Source organism: Microcaecilia unicolor, chromosome 3, assembly GCF_901765095.1.
Source record: "Microcaecilia unicolor chromosome 3, aMicUni1.1, whole genome shotgun sequence".
Lineage (NCBI taxonomy): Eukaryota > Metazoa > Chordata > Amphibia > Gymnophiona > Siphonopidae > Microcaecilia > Microcaecilia unicolor.
Window position 1 is genome coordinate 452,786,135 of NC_044033.1, and position 20,467 is coordinate 452,806,601.

The 20,467-nt window shown below is 40.5% G+C and overlaps 1 protein-coding gene across 1 annotated transcript in view; it reads right to left on the reverse strand.

Moving 5' to 3' along the window:
* CSMD1 (CUB and Sushi multiple domains 1) overlaps nucleotides 1-20,467 on the reverse strand; it is a 2,896,277-nt gene that overhangs the window by 567,959 nt on the left and 2,307,851 nt on the right. Inside the window, exons 34-36 of the mRNA XM_030195161.1 lie at nucleotides 14,137-14,340; nucleotides 11,650-11,774; nucleotides 7,199-7,295 (exon numbers count right to left, since the gene is read on the reverse strand). Of these exons, the coding sequence (XP_030051021.1) occupies nucleotides 7,199-7,295; nucleotides 11,650-11,774; nucleotides 14,137-14,340 (426 nt within the window). The remainder of the gene's footprint in view (nucleotides 1-7,198; nucleotides 7,296-11,649; nucleotides 11,775-14,136; nucleotides 14,341-20,467) is intronic.

Below are 20,467 nucleotides of genomic sequence, written 5' to 3' on the forward strand. Positions count from 1 at the left end.
ATCCCCCTGACTGGATATAATACATTGTCATTGATGCATTCACTTGTAAGGAAGGCCCTTCAACATACATGAAAATTGTAGCATTAAATAACATGCACAAATGGAAAAATAATTGAGATTTGTTTGGGACAGTAAATCATGATTTGCATATAATTCAGTCAAAATTATATTGAAAACTGTACCACAGGATGCCAAGCTCAATTATAGATCTCAGCTCTGATTCTTTTCTCTCTCTCTCTCTCTCTCTCTCTTTTTTTATTCTAGTAGTGTGTATGGTTGGTGTACTTTTACTTTAATATTAAAATCAAGATGTATCAGTAAGAGACACTTATGTTGCAGACTGCAACCTCTTCATAATAGACTTATTTGTTTTCCTGCTTTTTTACTTATTCCCAGGGTTTGGAATTCCATCTCTAAATTAGATTCATTGCAAGGTCTGTAGCACCATTGCTGACCTGCTTTGAAGGCCTCTATCCTATCATAAACTCCCATAATTGCAAGATTCATAAAGCGTGTGATGTTCGCTTTTTGCTTGAAGGAACACTTTGTAGCTATGCATATTCTACCATGGTAAAATTTATCATGTGAGTCAGTAGCCTGCATTACTTTAGTTTGTACTTTAGTAATGCAGTTTAGTGACTCATACAGTAAATTTTATTTTGCACTGTTCATTTCTAGCCATAGCCACTCAAAAACAGTGGTGTCCAAGTTGGGCACACTATCTTTAAAGGTCTAATTCTGTATCAAATAAACCCCCATGCAAGCCCCACCTTCTCCACATCCTTGATGACAACCTCTACTCCCTAAAGTCCCTTTTTAAGAAAACCCATCCTCTTAATATGTTATTCCACAATTCCAGGAATAACATGTATAGAATGTTTGTACGTTTGGGAAGCTTGCCAGGTGCCCTTGGCCTGGATTGGCCGCTGTCGTGGACAGGATGCTGGGCTCGATGGACCCTTGGTCTTTTCCCAGTGTGGCATTACTTATGTACTTATGCTGATAGATCATACATATTATCACCCTAGTCACTGCAACATCAAATATTTATCAGCCGCATACTGATGCCAAATATTTATTCTCAGGTCCACAGCAGATATTAGCACAGCTTGTGAAAGCCACAGTAGTCACTTCCTCATAAAAATCAGTTTGTGGACAAAAAATGGAGGAATTCCAGCTGCTTCATCAAGAAATACTATCATAAATGTGGAGAGAAGAAGAGAAAGAAAGAAGGAAACGTTTGAAAAGGTTTCCAGTCCCTTGATGGCACATAGCCTTTCCTCCAGTCTACTTAATAGATAATGGCAAGGGTCTCCACCTCCTGACTCTCCCTGGTATGAACGCATCTTAGCTGCTTCATCCTGGATGATTCAAATGCAGACTTGTTATTCATTGGTTGATGATTCATTGATATTGCCATGACAAATTAGTTATCAGGCTGCTTGATTCCTCATGCACCATCACAATTCAATTCAATTCTTGTATACCCCTAATATCCCCTTTCCAGGATTCAGTGCGGTTTACATTCTAGGTGAGAGAAAAGCAGATAGTGTTAGTGTGAGATATGAGAAACATTAGACACCATTGGTGTAATGAATGAGCCTAAACACGTTAAAGGAAAGGATAATGGATGATACTAGGAAGTAGAAGTCATGATGGATTATTATGAAATAGTCTTTGGGAAGAGAAAGGTTTTTAGCCTCTTCCTGAAGCTGAGATAGCTGTTTTCTGTTCTGATGGGAATAAGTAGAGAGTTCCATATTTTGACTCCAAGTACGGGGAATAGAGAGCTGAAAATCTTCTGAATTGTCTTTTGAAATGGTGATGCTAACATTAGTTGTTGTTTCAGTCTGTTGGACTGGACCAGATATAGCGAAGTGGTCTTAGCAGTTCAGAGGTGAAACCCTTTAAGATTCTACACAGTGAGGCAAAAAAAAAGTAACCTCCTAAAGTTTTGTGCTGTTTTCTCAGCAACCACTTGGAATTTCAATGTGAAATTTTATAACTTTATTTGTTGTTACTATCTACATTTATGTGCCAAGTGGAATGAAATTATCTTTAAACATGGCAAAGGTATAGGCTTTGTAGTATGACCACCTGGTGATTTGTACGCGAGGACGACCAAAGTTCAAGGGGGCTTGTCGTCAGTGTACCGAAGGCGGGACGGGGGCGTGGTTAAGAGATAGGCGGCTGATAATGGAAAAAAGAAGGGCGTCCCCGATGAGCATTTGGCCAACTTTACTTGGACCCTTTTTTTCACGACCAAGCCTTGAAAAGGTGCCTGAACTGACCAGATGACCACCGGAGGGAATCAGAGATGACCTCCCATTACTCCCCCAGTGGTCACCAACCCCCTCCCCCCAAAAAAAATATTAAAACACATTTTTTCCAGCCTCTATGCCAGCCTCAAATGTCATACCCAGCTCCATGACAGCAGTATGCAGGTCCTTGGAGCAGTTTTTAGTGGGCTCAGTGCATTTCAGACAGGCAGACCCAGGCCCATCCCCCACTACCTGTTACACTTGTGGTGTTAAATGGGAGCCCTCCAAAACCCACCCGAAACCCACTGTTACCACATGTAGGTGCCCCCTTCATCCCTAAGGGCTATGGTAGTGGTGTACAGTTGTGGGTAGTGGGTTTTTGGGGGGGTTGGGGGGCTCAGCATATAAGGCAAGGGAGTTATGCAGCTGGGAGCAATTTGTGATGTCCACTGCAGTGCCCCCTAGGGTGCCCGGTTGGTGTCCTGGCATGTGAGGGGGGCCAGTGCACTACGAATGCTGGCTCCTCCCAAGACCAAAGGGCATCCTCGGTTTCCATTATCGGCGAAAACCGAGGTCGCCCATCTCTAAGGTCAACCTAAATGTTGAGATTTGGGTGTCCCCGGCCGTATTATCGAAACGAAAGATAGACGCCCATCTTGTTTTGATAAACCCTGCACCGGGACGTCCTTAGAGATAAGTGCCCCGTTTGATTATGCCCCTCCATGCGAATCAGCCCTTCAGCTTCACACTGACACCTATTTTACAAAAGGTCTGCTCCCCCTGCCATCAAAACCTGGCTGTGCTTCCGATAAGGAGTAGTTCTATCTTTGTCCAGTTAGGTATACAGGTGCTGGCTCAAAATATTGCCAGCTCTCACATACCTTTCAAGTCAAACGAAGATCCGAATATTCAATGCAGATGCATGGACATGGCCAACATTGCACGTCTGTCCTAATTTAGCCCATGGCTGTTAGAAGCTTTAAAACTGCTGACCTCCTCATGCTGACTATTGCTCAGTAAATTTTTTAATATGAATGCTTTCATGGTGTATTCTCCTCTAACCCCCATTATTCCCTATGGAGTAGGGCTGCTTAAATGTTTCAGATGATAATTAAATGATGTTAAATAGGAATTTTAGGGTGGGCAAACGATTTTCAGCTTCTAGCCCATATGTTCATATCAAGCTATATGTGTGTTCTCCATTCTGTTTCTCTGCCTTTTCCAGATGTTGATGATATCAGCATGATTTTTCATGCCTGAAAATAGATAATAAAGCTCATGCAGACTGTAATTAATCCACAAAGAAGGTTTTTCCCAAAACTCTGAATAAAGGGATTTTATTGGTCTTTTCTGAGATTTGTGATGCATCTCAGCAGCCTTTGTCAACCAAAAGATATGCACACATGTATTTACCCAATGCGGTAAATAACTGTTGGCCTTATTTCATAAATACACACATGGAGTAAATTGGACCCATAGGAATACATTTTCAAAGAAGGCTGATTTAATATCTGAAGGAGTCAGGTGGCTAGACCTGATATTTTGAACATTTATCACTGCAGAGTTTACAAAATTCAGTCACTTGGGGATTGTTTCTAAACATTGGTAATTTTTGCATTTAGTGCACAGTATCAGCAAAGATTAACAAGCAGTAATTGCAAAGCTTATGCAGTACATGCAGGGTTTGTGCAGGCAGCACATTACATGCATTGGCTGATAGTACAGTTCTTGCACGCTGCCAGCCCAGGAATGGAATGCAACCCTGGTGCTGTCAAAATGACAGCTGGCTGGGGCAGCACAACTGTTTTTTTTATCCCAGTCTCTCCTCGAATGCCTGATGATAGCTCTGATTCTGTATACAGTTCCTCTGGTCCTCTCCTTGACACTCCCCCCCCCCCCCATGATAGTTCTGATCCCCCTGCTGCCACCTGAAACCACTATCTCACCAATGATGACCCCTAGATAAGTTGTGAGGGTCAAGGGTGAGAGGACGGGAGGGCTAGGGGGAAGCTTTTTTTTCTGGAGGGATCAGAATGTCGAGAGGAGGATCAGAGGGGGAGAGTCTATACCAGGAGATCAGAGCTATCGTGGGGGGGGGGGGTCAGAACATCAAGGGGAGGATGTATCAGGGGATCGGACCTGTCCTCAGAGGTGGATCAGGGAGCCTACCACTGCACCTTCAGTGACATGGCACTGTGCTACCAGATTGCCCATAGCACAGGTGCACTTTCTGCTTCCTCTTGAGGTGGATGTAAGTTGTGAAAGCTAATGCAAGGTACTGGCCTGTGAACTAGTTGTCACTACATGCACACCTCTTCCAACCCATGTCATGTCCAGATTTCACATACTCTCACATTAGACAGCTAATGGCTTCTTTATCAGTACATGAAAAAGTAGTGTGGTCCCGTGCCACTGTTTACCGCACAGTAAGCTCTTCATTAGCTGCTTAACACAGTTTATAGGTTATGTGGAGGACATTTTTTTTTGCTAACTAGCACAAATTTTCAGTGTCCATGATATACTTAGGTGCTCATTTTCAAAGCACAGAGACTTACAAAGATATATATTGACATATACAACTTTGTAAGTCTATGTGCTTTGAAAATGAACCTCGTAGAGGTTCAAATTTATTTGGATTATGCATGTCCACTAAGACCCAATGATGACTGTTTCCTTTCTAGTGCTGAAGAGAATCATTTGAACTTAGGAAAGCCTTAGGAAGAAAGGGTTCTTCAGCATTAGAGATGCACATTTTTGATTTGTTTAATCACGTGGCTATTTCATGCTAGTGCATGCTAAAATGAGAAAAAAAAAAGACAAAACAATAAGACCAATGAAATAAAATGCTATGAAGATTTGGTTTACCTCCACACACAGGACTGAGATAGTGCGTGTGTGGTGGGGGAAATGGGAGTATGATGGAGGAGGTCTTTCCTGGGTCTGGCTATCAATATGTCCACCCCCATCTTTTTTCTTGTCCCCTTTTTCCTAATACCAAATATGGCAGAGGGGTTCATCGCTGTGTCCAGGGGGGGGGGGGGGGGGGGTCTGTTCAGCATTGGGATGCTGGAGGTGGTAGGCGGATTTTTTTTTGTTCTTCTGGAGCATTTATCTTCAGTTCCATAGTAATTATGGTTGGGAAGAGCTTATTTCTGTGTACAGGAGCTAAGGGCTTGCTTTCAGGATACAAAGGGAGAGAGGGATCAACCTTAGGAGAGGAAAAGTCCATAGACCATTATTAAAATGAATTTTCTCAGATGCTCACTCATCCATCCCCAAATTCACAATCACTCATTCCATAAAAGTGTACCCCATCCCCCTTGTCACACTTACAGTCACACACTCTTAATCACATGAGTTTAAATACCCCACAAATTCATCCATCTCAAAGTCATCTCCTGTCCATAAGAACATCAATTTCATCAATGAACTGCTTCCAAATCATGGCAGACCTATCACCCTCTTGGCCTCAACAAAGAAGTGGAATGGGCTGAACTCATATAATGAATCTATTATGGGGAACACCTGAAGTTAGTAAAGACATAATTCGGGTTGGAGCGGTTTCCTTAGATATAAGGACTGCCCCAGTGAACAGACGTCAATCGATTTGGTGGATGTTCCGCTTGTTCCAATTCGAAAATACTGTGCTAGACGCAGTGTTGAGACTGTTACTACAGATGAAAAGTAAGTGTTTATACGAATTGATTTAGTACAAAAAGTAGAATTAAGTGAAGATTAATCTCTGTATTGTCACTTATTATAATATTGTTGTTGAAATTAATAGAATAACCGGTGTGCTATATGATGGCACATGTTAATGGCTCCTGAGGACGCCAGTGGCGAAACACAAGCTATGTGTAGAGCTGTTTGTAGTGGTATGAGAGATGGAAGCAGCAACAGTGCATCAGATTGATCTTTTATACTTCTGAGGAACAGTCGATACAGTAGCAATGGATAAAAAGGATGTATGAACATTACAATATCAGGAATCACAAATCTTAACATCATAAGGATTCATGGTTATTAAAGAGCTATCAGGATTTTAAAAGGATTTGGATGGACACAGCAGTGATCAGTACAGAGTGCACAATGGAAGGAATGGTTGAGTATTAGGAATATGTGGTCGAAGCAATATCGACTGGGTATTCGAATGGTTTGGCAATAGTGCTGATAAATATATGTACAAGTAATTTGTATGAAGCTATGGAGTAATAATTAGCGCAAAAATTTATTAAAAATCTATTCTTAGTGTGTATTAGATACAAATCAAGGTCAGGTATACATATAAAATAGCGCATATGAGTTTATCTTGTTGGGCAGACTGGATGGACTGAACAGGTCTTTTTCTGCCGTCACCTACTATGTTACTATGCTTCTGGCAATTGCAGGGTGGCAAGGTCTGTTGTGGTGTTGGTCCTCTTCTTCCCCAGGCTCCCCTCAGGCACTGCAGCCAAGAAGAACACCCTGGGAGGATTTCTTCACTTGGGACCTCCCTCCTGAAAGCCTCTACACTCAGGTTCTCCTCTTCTCTGCACTGACTCATGGCATTTAACTCCAGTCTGGTCTAAGTCCTCTCCCCACTCAGCCTCTACTATGGCATGTTAGTGTCACCTGCTATAAGGTGCCTTAACTGCACCATCAGTCAGGCAGTGCTCTTAGGGACACTTGTTGCTAAACCACTCACTCTCTCACAGTCATATTTTATGCAATGAAACCCGTGCAAAAAAAAAAAGCATGCTTTGTGGTAAAATAACCTGATTTAACATTGATAATGTCTCCTTTGAAACAATGCAACTTTAGGGTTGGATTATTTTATAAAAGTAGAAGCTGTATTGCACTTATAACAAAAAAGGAAGGGCATTAATTTGCCATTGTTTTGTTATAGTCTTTCTATTTGACCAGAAATAGTCAATTACTGTATATTTATGTCAGTTTACCTGAGAAGCTGCCAAGTCTTGGTGCTGTCAGATCACCACCATCATAGATCTCTAGGGAATCCCAGTTGTGCTCAGTGGCAAAACTTATTACCTGCATCTGTAAAACAGTGTACCACATTTCCAATGAAAAAAACCCAAAACCTAGTATTCTGAAATACTGCTAAAGACGATAAACATTACCAACACAAAAAAAAAAACAGCAGGAAAAAATTAACCTAGATAAGATGCAAATAATATAAGGCTGATTTATTTAGTTTGGTTTATTTCTAGATATAACCCCCCTCCTGCTATAAATCATAACACTGCAATTTACAATAATAATACAAAAGAAAGGTAATATAATAATCAAATAGGACAGGTTAACATGTAAATTTAGATGTGAAAAAAATGGTCCAAATTTATAGATTAAAATGTTGCTCTTTTTAGGAGGGAAAAACATAAATGCAAGAAAAGAAAATAGAGGAATGGATACTCTAAAAGACCAATCCATATACTGCCGGATTCTATATAGTGCGCCTAGAGATCTGCGCCGAAATCCAGGCATATTCTATAGCAATGTGCATAACTTAATTGGCTTAACAAGTTAATCAGCATTAATAACAGCACTTAACAAGCAATAATGAGCACTAATTGGAAATAATTAGAATTTACACATACACAACTCGCTAAGCGTATTCTGTAATGAACTGCGCCTAAATTCTAATTTGCATAGTTCAAAAGGGGCATGACTATGGGCAGGGAAATGGGCATTTCCAAATATACACATGCAGTTATAGAATATATCCTAGTATGCATAAATCTATGCACAGGGATTTACACCATGTTTTTGTTGGTGTAAACAGACGCATGTAGTTTTAGGCACTGGAATATCAACTAAGCATATTCTATAAATCTAGGCACCACTTATAGAATACGCTTAGGTGGAAATGTTTTCCGTGTGGATTTTTAGGCACATTATATAGAATATGACCCATAGCGGTGGGTGGGTAATTATTAAGGTGCATTAAAAGTTCAGCTTTCACTCACATTAATTTCCTATGACTAACCTGTGATAGCTCAGTAACACAGATTAGTCACCCCTGCAGTGCAAAAATAATGCTGCTTGCAGTATTATTTTTCCAGCACATAAGAATCAGGCCACAAAGCCACAGACAAATACTCACAGATCACTTATTGGCAGAAGTAGGGCCTCTCCAAATGTTGTCCCTTTGGCTAAATCCCTCAATTGCCCAACAATTCAGACCCTCCCAGATGCCTCCCAAATCTGATCCCCCTTGAATGTCTCTCTTCTTCCCCCAAATCCTTGAAATCTTGGAGAATGTGGAGTTCGGTCAGGAGTGATTTCAAGTCCCCCTTCTGGTGCTGGCATCAAAATGGTGCCATGACCCCTAGACGTAGTCTTATGGTACTACCCTGATACAGCAGCCTAAACTCCTAGTGGTAGATCTGTGATACAACTGCTAAGAGTCACCAGAACCATATTGAACCCAGTGCCTGAAGGGGCAGGAGTAACTGGGGATTGCTATTGCCCTGATTTCTATTCCCCCACCTCCCCATTATTTGCAAGATAGACCCAGGGAGGGGAAAAAGCGGGTGGAGGAAATTGGGGAACATGGGAATTTGTGGGCATCAGAGTTGGAGGGGGTGTTCAAGGGAGAAGAAATACTTCCACACAGCCCCTTTAAGAAGCAGCCCAGAAGCCTCACCACAAGCCATGTTATTTGATTTAATAGTAATGAGCTTTTTTGCATGCATTTGCATGTTTTGTATCTCATTACTATATTTATTTATTTATTTATTTACAAAAATGTATAATCCAGTCATCCAAAAATCTGGGTGGAGTACAATAAAACAAACATAATCAAATCACATAAAACACCATCAATACACACAATAAACATAAACAGAACCTTAATCTTGAAGTCCAAGTCCCTTCCAACTATACTTCAGAAAATGCTCTCTTAAACAACAAAACCTTTATCTGTTTCTTAAATACCGCCAAATAAGTCAATTGTCATGCATAAAGAGGCAAAGCATTCCACAATTGAGGTCTGACAACAGAAAAATTTGCATATGAACAGTCTGCAGTGGAATACTGCAGATAGAGGGAACAGTCAACAATTCTTGATCCTGCAATTGCAAGGATCTTGTAGGATAATACTTCTTTAGCTTTTGAACCACAGCATAAGGAGCTTCATCATGCAGTGCCTTAAAAACCAATACTAGTAGTTTAAATTCAATCTGCCAGGCAATGGGCAACCAATGCAAGTTTTTTTTTTAATGTGAGGTAATATGCTTAAATTTGCTTGCTCTAGTAAGCAGTCGGGCTGCAGCATTCTGCGCCACCTGCAGAGCTTGCAACACACCATGTGTTAACCCACACAACAAGGTGTTGCAATAATCAAAGTGCAGCAACATATAACTTTGCAAAACCTTATGAAAATTCTGCTCTGAAAGAAAACCTCGTAACCGAGTCACTAAATACAATTTAAAAACACTGCACGAATCACCAGCCCAACATGTACCTTCACTGACAAATTAATGCCTAAGGTCACTCCTAAACTCTGAACAGAATCCAGGTAAAGGCCCGAAAAAAGGGCAAAGCTTACCCACCCGTGACAACCACAAAATGTGTTTCTATGTCATTTTTAAGCTTAATCCGTTCATCTTTAACCAGGACTGAATCGTACAAAAATGAGATTCCACTAACTGAACACTCTGCTGTATCTGGAACAGGAAAATAAAATTGTATGTCATCGGTATACAAGCGATAACAAACACCTAATCCTGCCAAAATCTTGCAAAGAAAAACAAATTAAACAATAATGAAGACAGACAAGAACCTTGTGGTACTCCTGAAATCACATTCATCCATTCTGACTTTGAAGAACCTTGTACTACCTGAATCGTCTTAGCTTCCAAAAAAGACCGATATCTGGCCAATACCTTCCCAGTAATCCCAAATGATTTCAACCGATGCAACAACAGCTCATGATGCACAGAGTCAAACGAGGCCGCAACATCCAAGGAAATCAGCAAAAAAACGATCACCATGATGAAATTCAGTGTGAATATCATCCAACATAGTGAGCAATAATGTTTCAGTACTATTCCGCGTACGAAATGCAAACTGAAAAGGATCCAACAAGGAGTTACCTCTACAAAATCAACTAACTGTGACAACACCAATTTCTCCAAACATGTGTTAACATCTCCCCATTATTTAGATCTCATCAATATCTTCCGATCGAACAATGCATTCCCTTCGAATTGCTCCTGCTCACTTTTAAGGTGCACAGGACGGGCTTCCCACCCTACCTATAATACCTCACAATTCCCTATTCACCCTGCTGCATCTTCCATTCCCTAATTGATCAGAGATATATCCTACCTGTCCAAAACAGGCACCTCATGAATCCACCAGACATCAAGCTTTCTTTTTCGTTGCTCTAATTCTGTGGAATTCCTTGGCCCTCATTATTCCAATCTGAGCTCTCCTTCAAAAACTTCAAGTCTATGGTGAAAACCTGGCTTTTCCAATAAGCATTTCTGACTTCATCAAATTAGGTACAGTACAGTCTCTCACTGTTGAGTGGCCCCTGTCCTCCATCCGCCCTCTCTCTATTCCCCTCCTTTCTCCTTCCCTTTGTTGTTGTGATAATGTCTTGCTACCTTGTAGCTAGTATGCATGGTTTCACTTACTCTTTCCTATTCTACTACTACTTAACATTTCTAGAGCGCTACTAGGGTTACGCAGCGCTGTACAAATTAATTCATTATTGTAATTAATTTCTTTATTCTGTTTTCTATGTTTTTATACTTCACTGTACACTGCTTTGAACTGCTTGTTATCAAAGGGGGTATATCACTCAAGTCCAAACTTAAAGCCCACCTCTTTACCACTGCTTTTGACTCCTAACCACTACTCACTTGCCCTGTCCTTCAACCTCACCTATTATTCCCTTACCCTTAATTGTTCTGTCTGTTTACCTGTCTTATCTAGATTGTAAGCTCTTTGAGCAGGGTCTTTTTTGTGTATGGTGTACAGTGCTGCGTATGCCTTGTAACGCTATAGAAATGATAAATAGTAGTAGTAGTATATCAAGCCAAAATAAATAAATCACCATTTAATACATGTTAAGGGGCCAGTAAGACACATTGAGGCTGTAATACAAATACTACCCCTATTATTCTTGAATTTTCAGTGGCACTAACCGGTTAAGTGACAGCTCTGCCCAAGCTCTGCCCCGCACCGCCCTTAACCTAACTGGTTAAGGAATGGTTAGTTAGTGGAGATATTCAGCTGACTATTGGTGGCTGATCAGCTCACAGGATTTAACCAGGCAGGAGCTAGTCCTGCTCAGTTAAACCCTTTTGAATATCAGTCCCACAAATATTTAAAACAAATGTATAATATTAAGAGTGTGCTATTTTGCAGAACTGCGACTTACCTGAATACCTGATCCCTCAGTTACTATGATTTTCCACACACAATTCAAACTGTTGCCATATGGCTCAGGGTAGCCAGGTGACAAGATAGTACCCCTTCTCTCAGTGAAATTTCCGCTGCATGGTACTGTGAGATAAGAATGTCATCAAATCAATGGTATACTCATACTAAAGCAACAAATATACTTGTTGTAGATAATTACATTTTTATTCAACACCCTCACTTATCACCCCTACCACTGCAATTTTCCCACCCCTAGCTGTCTGTTTGTCTGTCCAATTTAGATTGTAAGCTCTGTTGAGCAGGGACTGTCTTTTCATATTAATTTGTACAGCGCTGCGTAAGTCTAGTAGCGCTATAGAAATGTTTAATAGTAGTAGTAGTAGTTATTCACATAGAGGGTAACTTTTTGTCAGGGCAACTTGGCTATGAAGGGACACAGATGCACATGTTGTGTCTATTTTACAAATGCATTTGACTATCCAAAATGAAAAAAGGAGAAAAATAAAACAACTCTCATTAGCTAATCCGTTCTAATATATAACTTCATATAAAAGAACAGCAGACCTTCAATCACGGGACAGCTCCACTGATTTCTCATCACCACTCCATTATCATCATCGGTCTTTCTACTATTAATTTTTTCATCTTGGAATCCCTATGGATTGAAATTCCATGTGTAGAGGGGAAATGGATAGTGATAGGACTGTACTACTGTCCATCTGGCCAGGATGAACAGATAGATGTAGAGATGTTAAAGGAAATTAGAGAGGTTAACAAACTGGGTGACACAATAATAATGGGTTATTTCAATTACCCTGCTATTGACTGGGTAAATGTAACATCAGGGCATGTTAGGGGGGTAAAATTCCTTGACAAAATCAAAGACTGCTTTATGGAGCAGCTGGTAAAGGAGGTAACAAGAGAAGGAAAAATTATAGACCTAGTCCTTAGTGGAGCACATGATCTTGTGCAGGAGGAAATAGTGCTGGGGCCGCTTGATAACAGTGATCATAATATAATCAGAATTGATATCGGCTTTGGAGTAATTACACACAGGAAATCCAATACATTAGCCTTTAACTTTCAAAAAGGAGACTATGATAAAATGAGAAGAACAGTTAAAAAAAAAACTTAGAGAAGCAGCTGCAAAGGTCAAAAGTTTACATCAGGTGTGGATGCTGTTCAAAAATAACATCCTGAAAGCCCAGGCCAAATATATTCCATGTATCAAAAAAGGAGGAAGGAAGATCAAACGACAGCCGGCATAGTTAAAAAGTGAGGTGAAGGAAGCTATTAGAGCTAATAGAAAATCCGTCAGAAGAAGGAACCGACTGAACATAATAAGAAATGGCATAAGGAATGGCAAGCGAAATGCAAAGCACTGATAAGGAAGGCAAAGAGGGACTATGAAAAAGATTGCATTGGAGGCAAAATCACATAGTAAACATTTTTTAAGGTATATTAAAAGAAAAAAGCCGCCAAAACAATCAGTTGGACCGCTAGATGACCGAGGGTAAAAGGGGCACTCAGGGAAGACAAAGCCATTGCTTTATTCTTCACTGAGGAGATTTGGGAGAGATATCAGTGACAGAAATGGTATTCAAAGCTGATGAGACACAGAAATTGAAATCTCCATAAACCTAGAGGATGTAATGGTGCACTTTGACAAATTGAAGAGTGGTAAAACTCCTGGACCGGATGGTATTCATCCCCAAGTACTGATAGAATTCAAAAATGAACTGCAGAACTATTGTTAGAAATATGTAATTTAGCTTTAAAATTAATCATGGTTCTGGAAAATTGGAAGGTGGCCAATGTAACACCAATTTTTTTAAAGAGTTCCAGAGGAAATCCGGGAAATTATTCACTGGTGAGCCTGACATCGGTGCCGGGCAAAATGGTAGAGACAATTATAAAGAACAAAATTACAGAGTAGTGTCCTATTGTAGATTAAAAACTGGTTAAAAGATAGAAAACAGAGATTAGGGTTAAATGGTCAGTATTCTCAATGGAGAAGCATGGATAGTAGGGTTCCCCAGGCATCTGCCTGATTACTGCTGGGTCAGTGCCATGCTAAAAAATATGGGCTCATTTTCCATAGCAGGGGAAATGGCGCGCACACGGGTTGGAACTACCACCAACGCCATGCAGGTGGTATCTCCAGATTAGCATGCGATAAACCCACGTTGGGCTTACTTTCACTTTGTGAAAGGACTCCTGAGAGCACAAGCCTATGGATAAGGTGAATCAACAAATTTGTGTTAACACTAGAAACCAAAGTGATACAGTTTTCTTTAACTGGAACAAGTTAATTAACCAAGCATAAATCTTAATCATAATAGACTAAATAATAATGTATACATTCTTTTTAGTCTATTGGTAAATTGTTACTCAGTTTCTTTCTGAACAGACTATAAATTTGACAGGATCAGTCTGGATACATTGTGTCATTCAAAAGTTAATCTAAAATAAATTATCTTCTTACCTATGCAGCTTGGTACTGTGTCATTCCACTGAGCTAAAGCATTGGGCACAGTCTTACAATGGATTGCTTTAGAACCTTGTAGCAGATAGCCTGGGCTGCATTCAAATCGAACTATGGAGCCTGCTGAGAACTCAGACCCAATCCTTCTACCATATCTTGGTTCTGGAACCGAACTGCACTGTGTGTCACTAGTGCGTGGAACAGCTAAATAGGAAGAAAAAAACAAAAAAGACTTAAGGGAGAGGATGACAACACTGTACACCAACTTTAAACAGCATATTATTAATAGCATTGCCATGAGTTCATTTGCCATTTCCAAGTCATTAATAATTGCAGGTACTCATTCATATACTGCATCTGACTAAGGGCGAGATGCTCAAAACAAACCAGGCCTGCAACATTTCATTTACATTGGTTTTAGCCAGTCTAAATGAAACGTTATTGTGCTCCCCAAAACAAAAAAGGCTTTCTGCACTGCTTTTACCGTGAATGGAAGCAGCAACCAAATGCCCTATGCAAGCAAACTCACTAGTATTCAAATGATGCTATTAGTAAATTCTCTCCAATGCTCAGAGAAACGGCATATGGAAACTCCATGCCCTACCGACTAAAACCTACTGACAGCTTCAGAGCTGTTGGTAGTTATTAGTCTAGATTGCAAGACTGATTTGCTTTCAGTTAAAGGTTCGCTTCCTTCATCTGACTGAACTTGCAGCCATACCTCCTAACATGGAGGAAGCATGGCTGCACAGCACACCTCCTTGCACCAATTCTGCTGTCCAAACATTGCGAAACAGCTTCTTCTCCTCAATTGCCACTTATCACCAAGCTCCCCTCTGTTGGGCTGGGAGTCTGTCTCTGGAGTAAGGGGCAGAACAGAGCCCAACAATGTAGTGTCTGTTGACTAGGCATGTGCACAAGAGCTCATGTGGACATGCGCCAGGAACATTCCTCCCCCTTTAATGTCCAATGTTCAACGCTAACAGCGTGCATATAATTTACATTCTGTTAGTGTTGAACATTGGTTAGTATTTTTTTTAATTGTGACGGCTAGTATTTCCCCACACTGTTCTAAGTGCCAGAATTCTGTGCATCCCACTTAGGGATCTTTTTGCTAAGATGCATAGGTGCCTATCCTGCTTATAATCGAACGAGAAAAACGCCCAAGTTCCGACCTAAATCGGGAGATGGACGTTTATCTCACAAAAACGAATAAAGCGGTATAATCGAAAGCCGATTTTTGGACGTTTTCAACTGCACTCCGTCGCGGATGCGGACAAAGTTGATGGGGGCGTTTCAGAGGTGTGGCGAAGGCGGAACTGGGGCGTGGTTATCTGCCGAACAAAGATGGGCGCATTTCACCGATAATGGGAAAAAAGTATGCGTTTTTAGCTAGAATTTAGGACACTTTTCCTGGACCCTGTTTTTTCACGAATAAGGCCCCAAAAAGTGCCCTAAATGACCAGATGACCACTGGAGGGAATCGGGGATGACCTCCCCTGACTCCCCCAGTGGTCACTAACCCCCTCCCACCACAAAAAAAATGATGTTTCACAACTTTTTATTTTCACCCTCAAATGTCATACCCACCTCCCTGGCAGCAGTATGCAGGTCACTGGAGGAGTTGTTAGGGGGTGCAGTGGACTTCAGGCAGGTGGACCCAGGCCCATCCCCCCTACCTGTTACAACTGTGCTGCTTAATGCTTATTAGTCGTCCAACCCCCCCAAACCCACTGTACCCACATGTAGGTGCCCCCCTTCACCCCTTAGGGCTATAGTAATGGTGTAGACTTGTGGGCAGTGGGTTGTGAGGGGGATTTGGGGGGCTCAACACACAAGGGAAGGGTGCTATGCACCTGGGAGCTCTTTTACCTTTTTTTTTGTTTTTGTAAAAGTGCCCCTTAGGGTGCCCGGTTGGTGTCCTGGCATGTGAGGGGGACCAGTGCACTACGAATCCTGGCCCCTCCCACGAACAAATGCCTTGGATTTATTCGTTTTTGAGCTGGGCGCTTTCATTTTCCATTATCGCTGAAAAACAAAACGCCCAGCTCACACGTTGTTGAATAAAACATGGGCGTCTATTTTTTCCCAAAATACGGTTCGGTCCATCCCTTCACGGACCCGTTCTTGGAGATAAACGCCCATGGAGATAGGCGTTTTCGTTCAATTATGCCCCTCTATGCATGTACAATGTGTGTCAGAACTACCGCCTGACTACCTCGTTCTCTGGGCGGTAATTCTAATTTTGATGCATGTCCAAAACGTGCAGCAGAAAATAATTTCTATTTTCTACCGTGTGGCACTGACAGGGTGGTAATTGCAGTGTACAATTACCGTCCCGGTTAACGTGTGAGACCTTACTGCTAAGTCAATGGGTGGTGGTAAGGTCTCAGGCCCAAAACAGACGCATGCTGATTTTTATTTTGCTGCACGTCCATTTTTGACAAAAAAAGGGACTTTTTTGCAGATGTGCTGAAAAATGGACATGTGCATGTCCAATACATGCACCTACACCAGCATAGGCCATTTTTCAGCACGTCTTAGTAAAAGTGCCCCTTAGTTATTTATTAAGGGCCCTGTTTACAAAGAGGAGCTAGTATTTTTAGCATACACATTTGCTTATTTCTGATCTGATGAAGAAGGGCAACCTTCAAAAGCTAATCAAGAAATGTATTAAGTTATGTCCAATAAAAAAGGAATCATCTTATTTTCTTTTCCATGTTTTAATTTTGTTTGATTTCTATTGATTACCTTTAAGAGTGGCCTAATAAGGCTAACACACCTCTTTAGCATACACTAAAAATTATCATGTGTTTGTAACAGTGCCCTAAGTCATTTGAAACTTAACCTGATCAATTTTAAATTAATGAATTAGCATAAAATACAGTGTTCAATAAACTATAACGTGTTATAAATAAAGCATAAGGATATTCAGGATACATTCAAATACATGTCCCAACTATGATATTTTAAGAGATGCATGGAAAAGTGTTGCTTCCCTAAAAATTGCTAACCCCTTGTTAACCTTTTCTTAACTACATTTTTACCTCTAGCTAAACACAGTTTTCATTTTAAAACAATTCAGAAAAGTGCATATGGATTTTCTTCAAAATATAACTTTTCTGTTACCCAACGTGTGATATAACCAGCAGGTTTTATCAACCACTAAAATCCCATTAACTATTACTAATGATACCATGGATTAAAGGAAAATAAAATAAGGAAACCAACCTGCTTATAATCGAACGAGAAAAACGCCCAAGTTCCGACCTAAATCGGGAGATAGACGTTTATCTCACAAAAATGAATAACACGGTATAATCGAAAGCCCAACTTTGTATTTTGTCAGCTAATTGTTTTAAGGATGTTTCAGATAATTAGCCATAGCTTGTAAACTGCTTTGATATTGATTTGGAATAAAAATAAATAGGTGCATGCTGAGTATCAATTTTATAATGGCATCTGAACACCAAGGTTCTGTTACAGAAAATTAGCGTACGTTTGCATTGGTATGCCTAAATGTAGGTGCCAACAGTTACATAGAAACAAAAACAGGAGAGACCCCTATGACGTATCCAATATCACAGAAAAGGGAGTAGGGGAGGACATGATGATTCTAGCCAAAGGGTAGATTTCGATGCAGTTTTTATTGAGTAAAGCACCAGGAATGGGGTCCGACATGGGGCTATGTTTCGGTGGACCACCCATCTGCCTCAGGGGTCACAAACACTGTTAAATATAAATACTGTGTCAGTGGCTGCATTTGCAGCAGTGTTTGTATGTGCTTGCACAGCTGTTCAGGATCTGTTCAGCGCATAGAGTTGGCACCACTGGCACAGCATTTATACTTAATGTTTTGTGACCCCTGAGGCAGATGGGTGGTCCGCTGAAACATGACCCTGTGTTGTGTCCCATTCCTGGTGCTTTACTCAATAAAGACTGCTCTGAGATCTACCCTTTTGGTTGGAAGTCTTTGTGTCATCCACTACTCCCTTTTCTGTGATATTGGCATCAACATTTACATCATTTTTATGGCAGGCATAATTGTTGGGGCCTTAGTTCATCAAGTGATGCACATAATTTAGTGTATTCTGTAAGTTACGTGCATAACTGGGAGACCTGCCCATATTCTGCCCATGCTCCACCCATGTGTACTTCCTCTCACATTTATGTACTAAGCTAAATTTTTCAACTTTCAAGTTTTTATTAGGAATTTTCTAACCTGGCCATCAAACATGTGTCTGAGCAGCTCACAATCTAACAGTAGAAAGGTCAAGGGGAAATCGGAAGTTACACATGATACTGTATACAAGACAGGACATATGGATACAAAAGGAGCTGGGAAAGAACTACAATATCTGATAGGAAAGAGAGGGGGAAAGAGGGCAAAGACATTGGGAAGGGGTAGAATACAGGGGACTCACACAACTTTTCAAGTTCTACATTTTGCAGTTAGATGAATATTGGGTTCATCAAGTGTATATGCATTTTTTTCACTCTTGATCTTAGCTGGGAGTAACTCCTTGCAATCTAGCTGAGAGTATACTTATTATGGAGACCCTCATCTACTTTTTGCTGCACTGAGCGAAACAATTTTTAGATGCAGGTAAATAGCTCTGAAAATTGCCCTGCTATATCCAAGAGAGAAGAAAATTAAACAGAAAGGGAGCAACAAATCTATAGAAACACATAGCTACAGGTTTTGTCTCTGAACATAAAACAAGGCTAACTAGAAAAAGTTTTATTTTTATTTTTATTTCGGTTTTTAGACTGTCAGAGAGAAATTCTATTTTCTACAGTAATTATTCTCCATCCTTTCGTAAATGTTTCACACTGCTGTGAAACAAAATTGAAATCAGCCCAGTGGAAAACTGAAGAGGGAATAAGGTCAGCCTGGAATAGAGGGTGATAAATAAAATGATTGACTCTGCTAGCCAGATTAGTGTGTTCATTCTGATGGTAGACACCATTCTCTAGGGTAGTTATGAGGCTGGGAAACAGGCGGCACAAGAAATGCAGTCACATATTTCTCTAGCATGGTTATTAAATGCAATTAAATGGCACAAACACATTGAGGCAGTCCAATGTGCACTAAGAACAGACTGAATGTCTTTGTCTTTCCAAACAGCTAAGAAAAATGGAAATCTTGGCAGCATTAATATTTTCTTTCGGTAAATGGAGAGGGATTGCTTGATTCATTCCACAGTGCTGAGAGCAGCAGTTTCTATTTCTATTACTGAAAACTTTAATTCCACAATCCAGTACTGGAAAGCATCTGTGAGCTTCCTCATATAGTTCTGCCACTCTTCATCTGTAGAGCCTCTGCTATTTCAGTTGTGTATTTGCTCTTAAGTAAAAACTGCCAATCATGACATGCTATGGTGCAAGGCTTTGGGGAACAAATCTTCCATTCATAAACCCACTCACACATGAGCTCCTCATACAAAACAAGTCTATGAAACCCACTTGAAACAGTTTCTAATCCTCTCGGTGGGAGCTCCCAAACTATAAAAACTAAAAGCAACATCTATTTTGAACATTAAAAAACCCCAAAAAACATAATGGGAAATTCTATAACTGGGCATTTCCATTTTGGCACTCCAAAGTCACATTTTAAGTGTCTATTCATTAACAGAACCCTAGGCACCTACGTTATGTAATAGACTCTTAGCATACCCTGGTACTGGCACACATAGCATTTAGACACCAGTGGTGTGTGCCAAGCTTGATGCTGAAAGTATTCAAGAACAGAGTTCTTAAATACTTTAAGCATCAAGCTTGGCACACGCCAAGTTCTGCATAACCCTGATGCAGTATAACGAGATGCTGGCCATCGTGTTACAGCTGCAATGGACAGTTCAATAAGCTAAGTACATAAATATTGCCATACTGGGAAAGACCAAAGGTCCATCGAGCCCAGCATCCTGTTTCCAACAGTGGCCAATCCAGGTCACAAATACCCGGTACGATCCAAAAAATGTACAAAACATTTTATACTGCTTATCCCAGAAATAGTGGATTTTCCCCAAGTCCATTTAATAACGGTCTATGGACTTTTCCTTTAGGAAGCCGTCCAAACCTTTTTTAAACTCCGCTAAGCTAACTGCCTTTACCACATTCTCTGTCAACGAATTCCAGAGTTTAATTACACGTTGAGTGAAGAAACATTTTCTCTGATTCGTTTTAAATTTACTACATTGTAGCTTCATTGCATGCCTCCTAGTCCTAGTATTTTTGGAAAGCGTGAACAGACGCTTCACATCTACCTGTTCAACTCCACTCATTATTTTATAGACCTCTATCATATCTCCCCTCAGCCGCCTTTTCTCCA